Source organism: Watersipora subatra, chromosome 4 (assembly GCF_963576615.1).
Source record: "Watersipora subatra chromosome 4, tzWatSuba1.1, whole genome shotgun sequence".
NCBI lineage: Eukaryota > Metazoa > Bryozoa > Gymnolaemata > Cheilostomatida > Watersiporidae > Watersipora > Watersipora subatra.
In genome coordinates, this window is record NC_088711.1 from 36,467,409 (window position 1) to 36,485,480 (window position 18,072).

At 36.3% G+C, this 18,072-nt stretch overlaps 1 protein-coding gene across 1 annotated transcript; it reads right to left on the reverse strand.

The window, feature by feature from the left end:
- Positions 1-727: 727 nt before the first annotated feature.
- Positions 728-17,545, reverse strand: LOC137393305 (twisted gastrulation protein homolog 1-A-like). Its single transcript, XM_068079794.1, has 5 exons — positions 17,196-17,545; positions 16,434-16,665; positions 8,891-9,088; positions 1,954-2,114; positions 728-1,470 (listed from the first exon to the last, which is right to left on the reverse strand). Exons 2-5 carry the CDS (start codon positions 16,663-16,665, stop codon positions 1,354-1,356), a joined length of 708 nt encoding a protein of 235 aa, XP_067935895.1. The 5' UTR covers positions 17,196-17,545; the 3' UTR covers positions 728-1,353.
- Between the last annotated feature and the right edge of the window lie 527 nt (positions 17,546-18,072).

Sequence of the window (18,072 nt, forward strand, 5' to 3'; positions counted from 1 at the left end):
CATTTTAGGTAGTGATGCAATAGTTTTAGAAAGGTAGACAATGATTTGGTTTCATTCAAGCCCTCTTGTAGAGGTTAGCATACTTTCCAAGCTGGTCTGACTATTTACATTTGTGACATTTTTCTCTGCCTAACATAGATAATAAAAGTTATTGTTTACACTCTCCTGGACAAATGACAGAGGTACATTTTAATCAACCATTAATATATTTTGTTTTTGCTAATCCTAGTTATAAACTAACATTGTTGCTATTTTGTTAGTATAAAACGATGTACTATTTTATTAATTAATTTTATTTCTGGCTCTGCATTACTGTACACTTGTCTTTTTAGGTATTGTAATTTCACGGTTTAGTTAACAGGAGGTTCACTACTCCAAACTATCAGTCAATAAATGAGAATATCATTCATTGCAACGTCTTAACATCAGTTGGAACCTTCATTGCATTATTATAGCCGGGAGAGACGTTGCAAATAGGCCAAGGAAAAATATTGTGAGGACTGGTAAATCCTAATGGAACCATTTACCGGTATATTACGATCTCCTAATCTCTAAAATCTTTAGGATGATGATCAGATATCGCTAATCACTATCAAGATTGATCAGCATTTGATCAAATATTTCTGTAAGAAAAAAATGGGGAGGTGAGAGAAAGTGGGTGGAAGCTAGGTGGGAGGACATGAAAAAGGAGAAAAGAAAAAATTAGGGAAGAAGAAGGCAGAAAAAGGAAGGAGCGAAAAAGAAACGCATTTATTTTATAAGCGGTTGTGGCAGTAAAGTATGACCTTTTCTCTATGTTCTCAACAAATGAACTAACTATAATGTTTTCTCATTTGTCTATTAGGTATACACAAAGACGTAGAGATAGTTGAAAAGAAATTATGTAAAGGAGTAGCTACATCAAAGCACTGCGGTGCGGTATAAAATGATATGTACAGAGCGATATTTGCAAAAAAATTAAGCAATGGAATCAGTACACAAATAAATGAAAATCGGTGAGCTAGAAAGACAGCCAATACTAGTAGCAGTTTCAAACATGGCTTCATACAACTAACCAATAGGAAGACATGCTTCGTACAACTAACCAATAGGAAGACATGGCTTCGGTACAACTATCCAATAGGAAGACATAGGTCCAGCAGTTTATACAGTGATATGAGCAGTTGTTAAAAATTATTTTAGGTTAAGCTAATAAAATCGCCAATATACCAACATTTGTTCATGATAGCTATTCTGGAGTTATAATGAAACACCCTAAGGAATGGAATAACAAGCCACACAGACACTCTGAACACATTAAAATCGGTGATAAGAATTATCTAGAATAAGTGTAAAGAAGTGTTGCAGGACAGCCTATAACTCATCGTCAGGTATGTTGTCCAAGTCTTCAAAATCATCAGAGCATCGCTCACACAAGGCCTCATTCCTGCCGTAGTCTATGCACTTGTCTCCTATACACTCACAACAGCCCTACAAATAAGATATCCATAAAAGTTAAATCAATGCCTTTATTTTACTGCATTTTTGTGTAGTATATTTTTATTGTTAATATATGTGCCAGTTCTCTCTAATAACATAGGGCATTTGCAACCAAATCTTTTACCAGAATCCATCCAAATTCAATGGCTAATCTTTACATTTTATGGATAGGTAATAAATCATGGAGGATAGTAATATATCATAGAGGATAGTAATATATCATAGAGGATAGGTAATATATCATAGAGGATAGATAATATATCATAGAGGATAGTAATATATCATAGAGACTAGGTAATATATGACAGAGAGCAGGTAATATATGATAGAGAATAGGCAATATATGACAGAGAGCAGGAAATATATGATAGAGAATAGGTAATATATCATAGAGAATAGGTAATATATCATAGAGCTCTAGCCGAGTAAGACTACCATTGATAGGAGTGAGCTAACAAAAGAAATGAAACTTACCCTGTTGTGAAACCAGCGAAAGCGGGCGGCACCCATCGAACGACAAGTTTCTTTGCACTTTGATAATTGGAGACAACTTTTGACAAAAGCAACTGTGCAGTTTTCCATCTTAACTGTGCTGAGTACCTCTTTGTCCCAAGAGAATCTCACCAGACTGTTTTCTAACAAAGACCAGGTAATAGTGAATTATAGGAGCTATCCATGATTTCGAGTAATACAAGAGCTATAAAGGCTATTAAGCCAGTCAAAACAGTTTTAAAAAACTGGTTATACTTTTAATATGCACGTAATAAGACTTGAAAGGTAGTGCTGCGGTAACTTCACAGATGTTGATCAACACATTCTGTCAATGATTCGAAACAATCTCATATATTTTCATTAGGTCTATGCCCGTTCGGGATATCTTGAGGCTGACCAGTTTTTTAATCACAAACTATAAAGAAAGTAATATTGTGAAATGCAACTCTCTGACAAGGTTTTGTTTACTTGTTATGTCTTATAGAAATTTTGAATGATGAATCTAAACCTCCAAAATAAATTTAAAAGTATTAATGAAATGTAATGGAAAGAAAATTTGAATAATGTTTAAACTCACCCTACGACGAGAGAAATGTTCACACTAAAGGTTATACAAAACGCAATGTTGCGTGGGAATTAGAAACACATTAGCAAATGCATTGAATGCGAATAGGATATAATATTCTGTGCAGAGACATTGGAATTGTTTCTAAACTAAGACAGAAACAAATTGTTAACCAACTCTGGCTTCGGCAAACCATAGATGCAAACATGGCTTCATTACAGCGTTTCCTGAGCAATCGCTAAATGAAGACATCGCTTAAACTGAATGAAAATTTCTGGTGGAAAGCAATTCGGTATCACTACGCGAGGACTACAGGAATGAAGAACGTATGAATGGGACTGTAGCGAATGACTGAAATAATAGAGCGTCGATCGGTTTGGAGTACTACAATTTTTGGAACATCTCCGAGACCCTTGCTCGCAGTTATCCTAGAGGAATGAATAAGGACAGAAAAGATAAATGATAGGACAGTTGGGTTCCCTGTATATATGGAGTAAGTGTATGCCATTGAATTCCTATGGTCTATGTTGAGCATTGAGACTGGGTATGGTAATGCCTCCATGACGCATCTTGGATAAATGTGGCCTGAGATCTTCATCAATATTAAAAATTTATTAATAGGCTATCGGTGTGTTTTCATTGTGAGGATGACGAAGATTGGGAGTTGTGCACACATTGAGTTACTGTGCATTATGTGTTTCCATAGACATTCATGCGTTGCGGTCAAATGCGTTCGGATTTGTTAAGTAAAATAAGGAAGTTTATGCCAAAGGTCATAGCAGCGCACTCCTGTATCACTCAAATCGAAATGACTGACATGTGAAAAATGTTTAAGATGGAATAGCTTACTTGAAATTTTCTGGCTATTATTCGCAATGGCGTTTCTATCTTGTGCGTTGCATAACCGACATGCTCGGTAAATGCTCTGCTCAATAGAGTCACTGTGCCAGTTTATCGAAAGTTCGTATAGAGGACAACCCCTAGTTTATATGTACACCAGCAAGCCTCAATGCATGCGCCTAGATCAAACCCACTCAATAACAGATAGACTTCCCACAGGGATACGCATAATCTGGATGCACCTTTAATGAGAGAAGAATAAAACTAGAAGTAGCTAGTAATAAACTTAAAGATCAAAGTTCATTCCATCCTCTTCCTTCATTCTGATCAGTTCTCAGCTGAATCTATTGATAGATTCAGCTGAGAACCTGAGACAAAACCTGAGAAGCCCTAAAAATATGCACTGCCGTAAACCTGCATCTCCTGCTACTCTGTGAAAATTTAATAAAAACAATTAGTACAAGTCTAAAAAAAGCTAATAAACATGAAGTCTCACAATCAGTACTGCTTCAACGCTAAGGCAAGGAGAGAAAACTCCACAAAAATGTGACACGAGACCTTTATAACAAATACTACCTCACTGCTAAGAATCAAATGAGAACTCTGAATATTCTGATATGAAAGCTGTGTAACGACCGAGAGTCAAGGGTAGTTAACTCCATTAATACTGCAATATGCAAGCTGTGTAAGCAGTATCGCTGTTGCTGAGAGTCAAGGAGAGAGAATGCCATAAATATTGTTGATGGGCATCCTTGCATTCAGTGAACTGTTGATACACTCATAGTTAATATATTACTAAAATACATTACTCATAGAGGGTCTAAGGAAAGAAACCATACTATTTTAGCCATAGTAGCTATGAATCCTCAATAATAGACCACTTTCATTCCATTAACTTTTATTCACCCCACCTAGGCATTCAAAAGAAGTTAGCAAAAGGACCTTAGGCTAGATAGTTAATGTAGAAAGACAACTCAAAGCACCAGTCATTCTGGGTAAGCTTATTACCAGCCAGCGCATTCCCCTACTCCCATGTAGATCTGAATACATGTAAATGTCTAGCAGGAAATGTGATCAATTGTGTCATTCTAGGCACTGACAAGCTGAAGGGAATACCAGGATGAACCAGACCGATAAATATTTTAGGAATGGAGGTAGGAGATTACTCGGGCTATTAAGCAGCAAATGGCACAGCTGAACTATACCCTAGATCCTCTTATGTTACAAGTATATAAAATTCACTGAAGATCCTCATCAGCAATGCTATGTGAGGTATGTGAGACTTTGCCTTAATTACAGATATATGGAAGGATTACGTAAGTGTGGCAGATGAATAGAGCAGCCGGTGTGTAGCAGAGTGGTGGCCAGCCATTTGCAACAATCAATCACAAACGCCTTGTGAATAACAGAGATGTTTGGTATTGCCAGTCTATACCACTTAGCTTGTTCTCTACGTCAATAATGCATAGTCATTAGTTTTTATATTCTTTCGCCTAGCAGAATCCAGTCTATTTTATGATGTTAGAATAAGTGGAATGCGATATGCACAAAACTGTTTGACAAGCGAAAGAGCGAGGGTGCACATCTCTCTTCGTTCCTCACTACTGGATGGCTTATTTGTGGTCCAGCCATTCTGGTGTGTGACCGATGGCCGCCACCAACCAAAAGACTTTCAGAAAAGGTTTTCTCACGGCAAACTTAGAAACACACGCTCATCTCATCTGGAGTAACCAAGTATTCTATCTAACGACGGTTAATTCTTGCGCTGTCACGCTTGAAGAATTGGTCATCTTAAGATCCTTTGATAAAGGAGCCATAAGAAGATATGAGGATGTCAATCAGAGAAAGAAGCTTGTGATCTTTAAATGATCAATTAAGGCATACCTTCGAAGTCTCACAGCTCTTTCCAGTACATTTGCACTTAGCAAGCGATGAGCTAGTATACAAAGTTATTTGACCCGTTTTAAACAATTTATTGCCTAAAAATATTTAAGTTTTGATTTGAAAACAAAATAAGAAGCAAAATTTAAGCAATGAATCAACAACTAAAAGAAATGAAACTTTAAAAGTGATAGTTATTTGCAGTTGGTGCTAAAAACTCCTTAGTGGTTGCAGAAAAACAGAATTCCGAGCGTTTAACCGCGATCAATTTCTGTCGATTTTAACCTTGAAACATCCTGGCAGTCAGATCACCTCAATCAAAAAACAATCGCAAATGATAGAATAATACTGATACTTTCTGATAAAATTTTGTGCCGAGTTCATCTGTAAATATCAAGTGGCCCGGTTCTGAGATTTTGATCATGATGTCAAGCTGTGTTATGTGAATATTTATGTAAGGGTACTGATTCAACCTACTGATTGTTCAACCTTTGCTGGCACTTCTTTATTCCAAGTATTCTAAGGTAGGAACATTTAAGAGATCCAATGTTGCGTCATCGATAGTGGCTAATTGGTGCTTCAACACAAATAAGAAAGGTCGATTGCGACATCAGCTACAGAACCAATAATAATTCGCCTCCATGAATCATAAACCCAATCAAAGCAATCCCGGGTTAATGGAGAATCAGCAGGCCCGTGTGCAGCAAATGTCAAATTCCCTTTGACTCTTTAGAAGATAACGCCTTCAAAGGAAGATTAGTAACTCGGACTAATTTGTGTTAATTATAGATGATGAGCTGTGAGCAATCGCTGCGCCAACCTAGATGATAGTTCGTAAGTGTTTTTTCATTTTCATTTTACTGACAGCACAAAAAGTGACGAAATAGCTGCCCTCTGGGAGCCACAAGTATCTCAGTTAGAAACTTCTTCATTTAACCAATCACTTGCAAGTGTATTTGGGCTCACGTGAAGGAATTTCTATAGCAAACTGGATTTTCATTTGCTCCAATTACTAAAAAACTAGGTTCTGAAGCTCTGAAGTTTACAGCAAAATATAAATGGTCAAGTTAGTTTGCACTATACTGGTACCCTGGCTGTCTGGTGTGCCATAAAACATCATCATGTGTAATAAGTATCAACACCATTATTACAAAATGCAGCAAGATGGTTGAGTGTGCCTGACTGCTAAGCCTGGTGTCCGAGTTTGAATGCTTTGCACGGCAATATTTTTTCCCAACATGCAACTGTGGCTTCGGAAAGACGAACACAGATCTTATTATAGTGAGGTTTTGTAAACTCGGGGTAATATTTTGCTGAAAGATGCAATTAGACTATACGATATATACCTATAACTACTATAGGAGGAGAGTAGAGGTATAAGTTACCTCTAAAAAGCCTCAACGATGAACAACCAGAAAAGATTAACAACTAGAATAGATTAACAATCAGAATAGATTAACAACCAGAGTAGATTAACAACTAGAACAGATTAACAACCAAAATAGATGAACAACCAGAATAGATTAACAACTAGAATAGATTAACAACCAGAAAAGATTAACAACCAGAATAAATTAACAACCAGAATAGATTAACAACCTGAATAGACTAACAACTAGAACAGATTAACAACTAGAATAGATTAACCACCAGAATAGACTAACAACCAGAATAGACTAACAACCAGAATAGACTAACAACCAGAATAGATTAACAACCAAAATAGATTAACAACCAGAATAGATTAACAACTAGAATAGATTAACAACCAGAAAAGATTAACAACCAGAATAAATTAACAACCAGAATAGATTAACAACCTGAATAGACTAACAACTAGAACAGATTAACAACTAGAGTAGATTAACCACCAGAATAGACTAACAACCAGAATAGACTAACAACCAGAATAGACTAACAACCAGAATAGATTAACAACCAAAATAGATTAACAACCAGAATAGATTAACAACCAGAATAGATTAACAACCAGAATAGACTAACAACCAGAATAGATTAACAACCAGAATAGATTAACAACTAGAACAGACTAACAACCAGAATAGATTAACAACCAGAATAGATTAACAACCAGAATAGATTAACAACCAGAATAGACTAACAACCAGAATAGATTAACAACCAGAATAGATTAACAACCAGAATAGATTAACAATCAGAATAGATTAACAACTGTGTAAAATAGACCCGGCAGATTATTAGCCTCTGAACCAACTTTAGTGTTGGAACGACGATCAACTAGAAATTATAAAATTGTCTATCCACATTTTTCTCTAACGGTAAAGAGAAAAGCCTACAATATTTCTCCACTAGATATTACTACTATTGATAGACTATTACTACTGAACAGATATAAATGGCCTCCCTCTGATCTCTCTCTCTCATCACTCCGAGCAGTTTAAGGCTACCTGTTGAATTGATTGCCTAATAAATTATTCCTTCAAGTTATTGACTGACAGATGTTAAAGACCAACACTAGACATCCCAAGCAGCTCACCGCTACCATAAGCTGGGGTTTGAACACAGGCAAGTGATTGAAACCGCAAGTCATTGCTAGACAATCTTTGGTCGACAGACCAATCTCAAATACGAACGAGACACAAGAACACAAAGACCTTGGACATTACAGATGAAATGAGCTCCATCGAAGGGGACTGCATTCTTCCTGGGGCTTGGCAAGGTTCTCTTTGTCACAAGAATGTGATTGGATAAAATTAATAATATATGCATCGAGTGGTAGCGATTGGTAAGGAAAACACATTCACCATATCGGCAAAGGCTACTGCAAACCACATTGCGATGATGAAAAACTTTTTGTCGATCATGCCTGCAATGCCCTAAAATGTCAATTAACAAGAATACCCTTACTTATAATAATGCTTTGCCTTCACATAGTTGGCAGGTGTATGGCAAAATGTATGAAATCATAAGGAGGCGAAAAGGTTTCAAACCGGTGCAATTACGATGTACCACTGCATCACTGTTTCCACGATGTGGTTAATCCGCAGGTTTCCATCATCTGCAAGTCCCGAAAGTCAGCAAGAACGAATACGACCAAAAAGAAAGATGCACAAAAACCTGGAAGTCAAATGAATTTTGTTACTCAAAAATTTTCAGCGAATGTTTCATGCTTGCAGAAGATGGAAATGACACTTACGAATGATGCGCAAGGAAATGCCGCGCAGGCTATTCCATGTTACAGACATTCTAGTTGTTCCTATTTCGAAAGTGTGTTACTAAGTACCTAAGCCACTTTGACCTCTGAAGTAGAACTCCTTATCTCTTTTAACAAAGCACTCGCGTTAATCGGCAGCATGCGAATATCCATTGAAACACTTATCACATGGTCACTCAACGAGCACGCAATTCCAAATCTACATCATCTGCACAACAGAAACATAGTGTATATTACACTACTATTAGACATGAGAATTTGTGGTAGCCCCAGTCTATAATTCGTTGCTAAGCACGGCCCTCACCTGTATCGACGGCCCTAACCTGTATCAACGGCCCTAACCTGTATCGACGTCCCTAACCTGTATCGACGGCCCTAACCTGTATCGATGGCCCTAACCTGTATCGACGGCCCTAACCTGTATCGACGGCCCTAACCTGTATCAACGGATACTCCAAAGTTCTTGTGGTGAAGCAGACTCTCATAGGCTGGATACTTTATCACACTCCACATATCATTTGTTGGCTCCTCTGATTCTGTCAGTGCAGAAAATAGTCCAGGAATAGGATCACGCAGGTCTTCGACAGAACTAGAGTTGAGTGCACCATGTATGACCTCTGGAGGTTCACACATTCCTAAAATAGTCATTTGTGGTTGATAAAAGACAACAAACATCCCATGAATACATGAATGCAAAGGTTGTCGGTGTGTAGGGAGAATGTAGAGCACGACCATTGCTCATGTCATAGATTTCTAATACAGTCAAACCATGGCTTACAATCATATCTACATACAAATTTTTGACACACTATCAAATTCAGGCTAATATTTGTCTCAGAATTCAAAGTAACTGTCAATATATGCCGTACGGAGTTTCTCAAAACAAAAGAGTTTGGTAAGTGCATATGCATGCGGTTCTCCTTCACAATCTTTGGTTCTCTGACGTTCAAATAAACAAGCTTCGAACCTTTCTTAAATTTAAAATTATGAATCACCAGACTAGTGCTAATAGTAGTGAAAAAAAGGAAAGGTTTTTTTAGAATTTAGCAAGAAATTATAAAAAACATGAGCAAAGATCTTTGATATAATTTTCTAAAAACTTTCTAAGCTATTAAGAAGTCAACATGATAAAAAAGGTGGTGCAGAGGAAAACTCGGAATGAGCGAGTACAAAGACTGATAACAATGAAAAAAAGTGAAAAAATATTATTTATAACCAAAATAACAAAATAACCTATAATAATGTTAGGCCAATGTAGTCTAAGATAGGCTAGCTCCGTATCGCGACTGTCGGTCTCTTGTATCATCAAATTTACCCTTTGCCTTTAGAGTAAAGACAATTTAAAAATAAAGCCTCCTATTGATTATTACTTTATATGTTACGTCTTTTAAACATAATTAAGTTTTTAGATTTTTATGTAATGTATTTAATTTAATACAAAAAATATATAGGCCTATATATACTCGGCAGGCTTTAATATTAAAGATACTGATGGCGAATATAACTTAGGGGATCATAAACATGATCATCATTATGTTAGACTAGCTTTACATTTTGTACAAAGTAAGATGAAGGAAGTCTAGAAACAAGACTAATCTATGAGTAGTCTTGCCTGCTCTAATTTTACAAGAAGTTTCCGAGAAATTGAGTGTGATAACTGAGCAAAATATGCTAAACAGGCCAGTACGAGCTGTTAGTAGATATCGCGAGTATGTACTTGCAGATGTTCTAGCGTCAATGTAGCGCTACGGTCTAAATACAACTAGACGATTGTGTGTTTAGTGAACTAAATCCCACCAGTATAAACTGCAATCATACACTATGTTTCCATGATGCGCAGTGCTTCGGAGTTGCGCTATCTCCGAATCATGGAAACGGCGTCTTCGCACTGAAATCACTGCGCACTGATCAGTGCGAAGCCAGTGCAAATTCGCAGCAAGGAAACAGCGACTGCGCAGTGGCTGCGCATAGCTCTCATGCCGTGGAGACGGATTCTTCGAGGGCCATAAACTAGTACAAAGGTTGTCCTGCTAATCTTGTTTTTTTACTATTCTTCCGATCTTCTTTCACCTAAATTTAATTATGATCTGCATTCACGAGGATGATGAGGTGATTACTTTCCTGGACTTTGTTATCGATGCCAACACTTTTCAAAAAATAGGTGGCAAGTCCTAAATTAACGTTTAAATAATATACTTAAAAATACTTATTAAAAATATATTACTATGTAAAAAGTGTGTTAAGGTTTGTAAAACCTTGTGAATGTTTATTGTAAATAAAAGTATGACGACAGAATCATAAAAAACCGTTTATGACGTTCGGTATCTGTGATCGATTCTATTTCTCCATCAGGCGATTCGATTTATACAATTTCTCTTCTCTGGCTAATTTGCGGTATTTGCTGAAAACCACTGCGCAGCATGGAAACGTACAATCCCCTCGACTTCAGAGGGGGCTGCTTCGCAGTACTGCGCACCATGGAAACATAGTGATACAACATTAACTGATAGTTGAGAAATGATATAATTTGACAATACATAGCAGGTGTCTACAGAGTAGTAAAAGCCACTTTATCATGACATCTGGCATGCTTTTGAAGCAGTGGGTGAACACCTGGCAGAGACAACACGCCGTCACTAAGGAAAGTTCAGTGAACAAAGACAGACTCCCCAATTGTTTTTCCACTTGAACTGCTCTAGGGTGCCCGAAACACAACATCTCAGGCGATCTCCAAAGTAGGGTTGGTAAAACTTTATACAAAAGTGTGTCTTGCGAATGACAGTTGTTCATACAATTAGTAATAAAAATATATACATGTATTGTGAATGCCTGGTTGGTACAATTGAGACTGAATTCTGCTAGTTAATACATGGTCAGGTAGCATTGCTGTTTCCAAACTGTGTTACAAGCCGAGTAACTAGTAACTCACTCAGCTGATTAAAACTGTTACCCTTTCATGTCAAGTTTGACAGAATTTGTCAATCCATATTCAAAAAGGGAATATTGAATTTATAGTTGCACAATCATTTTGCTATGTAATGCTTGTTTTTTTTATTGTTATATGTGCATTTCTTTACTCGCCTCTCAAACCGATATTATTAACCTTTTGTCTAGTATAACCTTGCTTAAAGGTTGACTTGCAACAAAATTCACATTACAGTTATTTGGTGTCAAAAGACCACCATGTCTTACTCTGCTGTGTTGAAGGCGCAAAATATGTGGAAATGTGATTACAAGCTCTTCAAAGCTCAAAAGCGAACAGTTAATTGTGGCCATCCCGAAACTCAAAGAAGAATACTCAAATGAAACAAAGATTTTTTTTTCATGTTACAAGATACAAGAGTAGGTTTGTGCTGAGTTACTTGATTTATGTTGCAACCTTATATAAGTAGAAATATGCAAATGCAATAGCCGTCCCGTAACCAAGTTCATAATCACTTTAAATGCATGTTAAAGTGATAGCAAATGTTAAATGTAAATGGCATTAAATGTATAGCATTGCCACTAACTTTCAATACATTGCTTATATAACTAAATAAAACACCATATTGGCAAGAGAAAATCATCCGCAGATGGATTGAAAGTTGGCATTCCAAGCAAAGTTTATTCTTAACGTTGCGCTCCAATCAGAGGTGATGCTGGGAAATTCATGTAGCACTGATGCGAGCTATGATACCAGAGTTTCACACCGTATATATGGCTAATGGTTTTTAAATTAACATGAAGTTTATTTGAAGTTATACAGACTATGTTTAATGCTATAATAGTATAGGAATCTGTGACCTAGTACAAGCGGAGCTTTATGATCTAATTACTTTTGTCACATTTAGATTATCAAAACTAGATTTTGATTTGCTTCTTAATTTTTGCTTCATTAAATTGTTACAGCGGCCAATAGCAAAACTCATGTAAATGTTACCGGTGAAAGATTAAAAAATTGGACTATCTTATTTTTACTGCCGCCAAAAATGGGAATTCCACATTTCTCATATATATATAACATAAAGTCAAGTTTGAGAAAACAAAATTAAAATGCATAATAATAGACTTGCTGAACTATTATAGCAATGACATCATATAGCTTACATTGGCGGGCAGCCATACCTAACAGACTAATACGTAAAGATGGACATGTGGAGTATTCACAATAATAGGCAGTATGATTTGTAACCTGGACTCCTTATTAACTTCAACACAGTGCGCCTTAAGATATAAAATAAAATAACCCAGCATGGCAGCAATAGTTCATCGCATAGTTTTTCTGTAAGTCAAATTGATAGTTGACACATTACAATAATAATTCATGCGTGTGAGCAAACAGGACACATGATTATAAATTATTCTCGTAAGAAATTACTCTGGGTTTGTTCCACAATCACGTTTGACAAATGAAGAAATATTGCATTGTCACACCAGGTTTAGGATTCTGCATACGCTAGCGACTTATGACTTGAAACGTTGACATTGGCTGTTAGCAATAGCAAATTCATGCTAGACATCATGACGTCACAGAAAACATTAATAGATCGATAGATATTAACTTTATTTACACAACTCAATGCCGTTTAAAGCAAATTAGACCAGGAGACAAAAACAAGCAAGAAAAGTAGTAAATTAAATTATGTGTATCGAAAGAAAAAGCTCTTTTTGTAAAACGATGTTCTATGATGTAAATTGGCCAAGTGTTGGTGCCTGGTATAAGGCATATTGCTTTATTTGGGATGTAGGAATGGAACAAATGATCAGGCAGATTGGAGATATGATTTGAGTATTTTAAACAGCAAATATCTAGAAACACATTTGGCTCCTCAGTATATACTATTAATTATAAAAGAGTGAGCAAACAGTAGAGCTGTAGAACAATCAAATGTGACGTGTATGGTGTGTGTAAAATCAAGCGTGATGGACTATCGGTAAATACTGGCTGCAACAAAAGTGGATTGCTTACTGGCGACTACTGCAGGTGCTCTTGATATGAATCACCGATAGTGTAAGATAGTGTAAATGAAACTTTTAGAGAATGCCAATGTCAAGCATAAAAAGTAGGCGTAGTTGAAGAACATACAAATATCAACCGAGGTTCCTCACAAAATTCTTTCAAGTGCATTGTTCTGTAAGTAGTGAACAGCAATAGGTAAGGCTTTTCAGAGACGATGTCAGAAGACCGACAGGTTAAAACTGGAAAGTTTAAGTTGAAATGTTGACAGCTCGGACAAGCGATGGGTTGCCATGTCTCTTTGTTGTGGTCATGCTATAGCAATGAAAGAAAGCTGATACTCAAATAATATGCTAATAGGCTCTTTAAAGGAATGTGAAGCAACGGAACCGAGATTCAAACACGAGGGTGTCAGGTGTCGCATTACAATAAGGCTGAATGCTCAACTCAAGTGATAGTCAACCCGCTTCAGCTCAGTGTGCAGGGAAATATGCTGTAAACTAGCATATAGATGAGACGAGAGGGTCTTATGTCAAACAGTCGAGTATCAGGTGGTTTAAAACAGCCTCGTGTGCTCAAAGGTATTTTTGAAGTTGATGTAGCCAATGATTTACCACAAGACAGGGAGATAGTTCATAGAGGAGCCTCAACAGCTTTGCGAATATCTCAGGGAGAGCTGGGAGACTGTCAAATCTAGACCCTCATTTTGTTATTGATATAGCAAAACATTGTAATAAGGCCTCTAAAGCCATACTAGCCTCAATCATGACAGACATGAAAAAAAGACATTTTCATTGAACAAAATGTTACTTAAATTCACATTGGGTAGACAATGAGAGGCCCCAAAACTTAAGGAATGTGATTTGATTATGGTAGTGTTGCAGTAAACGCAGTGGTACTATTAGGTACTGCTTGACCTATATCGTACATAGTGGCTGTTTGTATTGCTCTGGTAACAGCCGACAACAAGTGTCTACATATTAGCCTGTGTACATGAATGACATTAGGTTGTTCATCTGATTACTGCTAAGACGTACATTTGTGATATTTTACTATCGGCCTTCTTCAATAGCTCCATGATGTCCTATTCCAATCATAGACGAATGTCAAGGTAATATTTAGAGGCGGTGCTAGAGGTAGAGCTCAGTAATGCATGCAGATTGCAAGATTACTAAAATGCGCATTTCACTTTTTGTTTTATTTAGTTTATTATATATACAACTTTTGGTCATTTGAGATATCTAGTTGTTATAACTTTTTGCTCTGCCACAGTTTGCTACGGTACCTTTGATTTATTTTAAACTAATTTTTCAGGACCAACTGTCTACCATGAGCACTATTCTCTTAATAGAGTTGATCGTTAAGCTTGTTTTGCAACAAATGTATTGACCGTGGTAATGCGATTTTCGCCTGGCTTTTTTTGCGTGCAAGTATTACCCACATGCTGAAAATTTAAAAAGCAGTACACATGTATGCCATTTCTATCCCACTTAAGATCAAGCCTTTGGTTAGCTGTCCCATCAAAAACTGCACATCAGTTATTAACAAGCAATAATTTTTTAGGATATCCGCTTGACTACTAAAACAACTAGCCAATGAATAATTAGTTTATCATCTACCTGATAACTAGTTAATGAAGGCATGAGGTGAACATCTACGAATTTTATCCAGTAATTTCTTTGCATGGTTATCAACCTTTGAGAGAAAAGAGAAGTTTTCATGTATTAAAAGCCAATTAATATTGTTTTTTTTGTGTGAAAACCAAATGTGCAACAGCAAAGGCATGTTTAAAAGCTGATCGATTGTTAATAATTAATTGCATAATCATTTTGGCAATAATTACAAGTAAAAAATCACTTATGTGTAAAAATTGTCTCTATAACAAACCTGTGAGGGTAGAATGTTTTTCATCCAGATCGTCAGTGTGCTATTTGACTTTCATGAAGGTAATTTAGAATTCGGCAGGATTTGTAAACATGCTAAAAAGCCGCAACCTAAGTTTTAATTAGTTTAAAGATCCGTTCTTTTTATATTCGGTAAAATAAGCGGATGCTTGCAAAAGAACAGCGGAGCCAAAGGTGCGACTGATTATCTGGCAGGAGTACGAATCAATACTGCAGAGAAATTCACACAGCATTAAATATGCAGCACGTAAAAATGTGCAAATAACTACATAACAAAATCTAAATGATGTGTTAAAGACTAAATTACTAAAGTAATAATCAATATATTATTACTGAAAGAACCCAGGAATGAAAATGCAGGTTTAGTGATGAGAAGATTTAGAGCTGGTGATAGAAACATGTTCGGCTTCAATTAAATAAAGATTCAACTGCTTGTGCACTTTTTATTACTTTTTAAGTTTTATTTTCCATTTGCAACAGCCTTTTACATTTCCTTAAGAAGCTGTTTTGTGTTAGAGAACTGAATACTGTAGGCTGAATATTACTTCAGCAGTAGGGTAAATATTTGTTCAAATTTGAGATGTTACGCTTTAAAATTAGGTGAGATCTTTCTTATGGACTAACAATCAATAAAAAAGGATTTATCGTTATAGTACCTTACGGACACCTTATAGACACATAAAGTTGGTGACGAGTAGGCCCTGATGTAGAAGTGTTGAGAGAGATATACAACATAACTTTTCTTAACTTACACTAAGTAAAGTTAACACTATTTTAGATATTATACTTGACAATACTTGTTTTTTACATTTTCACCAGTAGCTTTAGTTCTACTAATAAAATTCTTCAAGACACTAGGAATGTCATAAGTTGGAAATTACTTCAGATGTCGACTTTAACGTTTGCTGAAACTTTACATCACACATGGAGAAGTTTGTATGCAGAGGCAATTGTAAAAAATAGGTTTTACTGTAAGCATGTTTGATGCTAAGTGACACAACAACAGTCAATTGGCACAAAGAGGGGAAAACCAATTTGATACATCCTGGAGTCTGATACCTTAATTAATGTTTTCAGCACAGCGTTTGGAATGACTGACCGCATTTTTGAGTTGATCGTGAAATCTAATCTTCAACTTACCTACACACGAGCAACAGCTGGGGTATTTGTCCTCCAAACAAGCAGCACATGTAGCGCAACAAGGACAATCTTCCTCTGTTGCTCCTTCAGGAACATCACAGTTGCAAGACTTGAGGAGCTGACATTTAGTAACGATTGGGCCACATACGATGTCATTGCACGATGACACATTTTTCACTATTAGTGATAATAAATAGAAGCAACAGTAGAAGAGAAGCTGTTGATGTTTCATCTGTAAATATATTACAAGACTCAACAAAATACATTCTTCAAAAAGCGAGCACAACATCACATATACAAACATACATAAGAAGTCGCTGAAATGTAAAGACCAAGGTGAAAGTTTATGTGTCATGTGTCCTTCTGCTGCAATCACATCATTATTTCATATCCCGAGTACTCATTTTGACAGGTCTAGTCACAGGTACTCACGTTGTGATTTAGCACCATAATATATCGATGCAGAGCCTTAAAAACTCATAGTTGTTGCTATTTTAAATGCCATATGCAATTGTGATATTATCATCTCCACAGTATTTCAAAGCAATAAAATTTGATGGCCAGAACTTAATGCCAGCTGAGGTAAACCACCATTTACCTTTTTCCCAATGAATCGAAACCTGATAACCCAGTTCAGATTTGTAATGTTTGAACGCGAACACCTATGAACTGGAACACCAGGAAAAACAAATACTTCAATTAATGGTCAATTTGCGGAGTCTAGGATAATGATGCCTAATACATATAGTACAAGCAACTCACCGTGTGGTACAATATTAATCCGTGTTATAATAAATCCGCAAAAGTGATTGATTGTTGAGATGTTTGTCCTTAAAATAATACGAGCTATTATTTAGTTTACAGCATATTGAAAAGAGCCTATTGGTATCAAGCGGTTCAACACATCAGAACAATAGCCGTTGAATGTGCTGTTCCACGTCCAACACTAAAGTCTAATAGTGTATTAAAAATGTAAATAATGACTATCAAAATAAAATTTATTGCTGATAACAATCACTGGTCGTTTACGATAAAATTGCGGCGCGTTTCCACCAGGCATGCAAACCGCGAATGACTTAAGAGCAACAGGTGGTCCGCCTACATGTATTAATAAAATCGTATCAGCCGTAAGAAGTCAAGGTTGACATCGATTCGACATAGCCTTGGTTTTTTTGTGATTCGAAGTTATCTATGTAATTATTGTACCTACATTTGAATGGACTTCGGCAAAAACAACTTAAACGGTGTAGGACAATTCCATAATACTCTTCTATTTGTGTAGGAGCAAAGCACTTAGGTCAGTGGTTCCCAACATTTTTCATTCAGTTTCTCCTTGCCTTTTCATAAATTTGATTCCCTCGCACTTTTGACTCACATGGCTAAAAACAACTGATACAAACTATAATCCCATTTTATTGTACATATCTAAACATATAACAACATATTATTAATTTTTACACAGCACAACAATACATGACCTGCATGGCAGTGTATTGGTTTATGACTAGGTTAACTTACTATCTAATCATATTCTGGATGGACGTATTCACATAAATCTGGGTTCTGACTAGTAGCTCATGATTAGCAACTAATAGTATAAATAAAACCGAAATGTTAAATGATGAAACCTAAACTCACA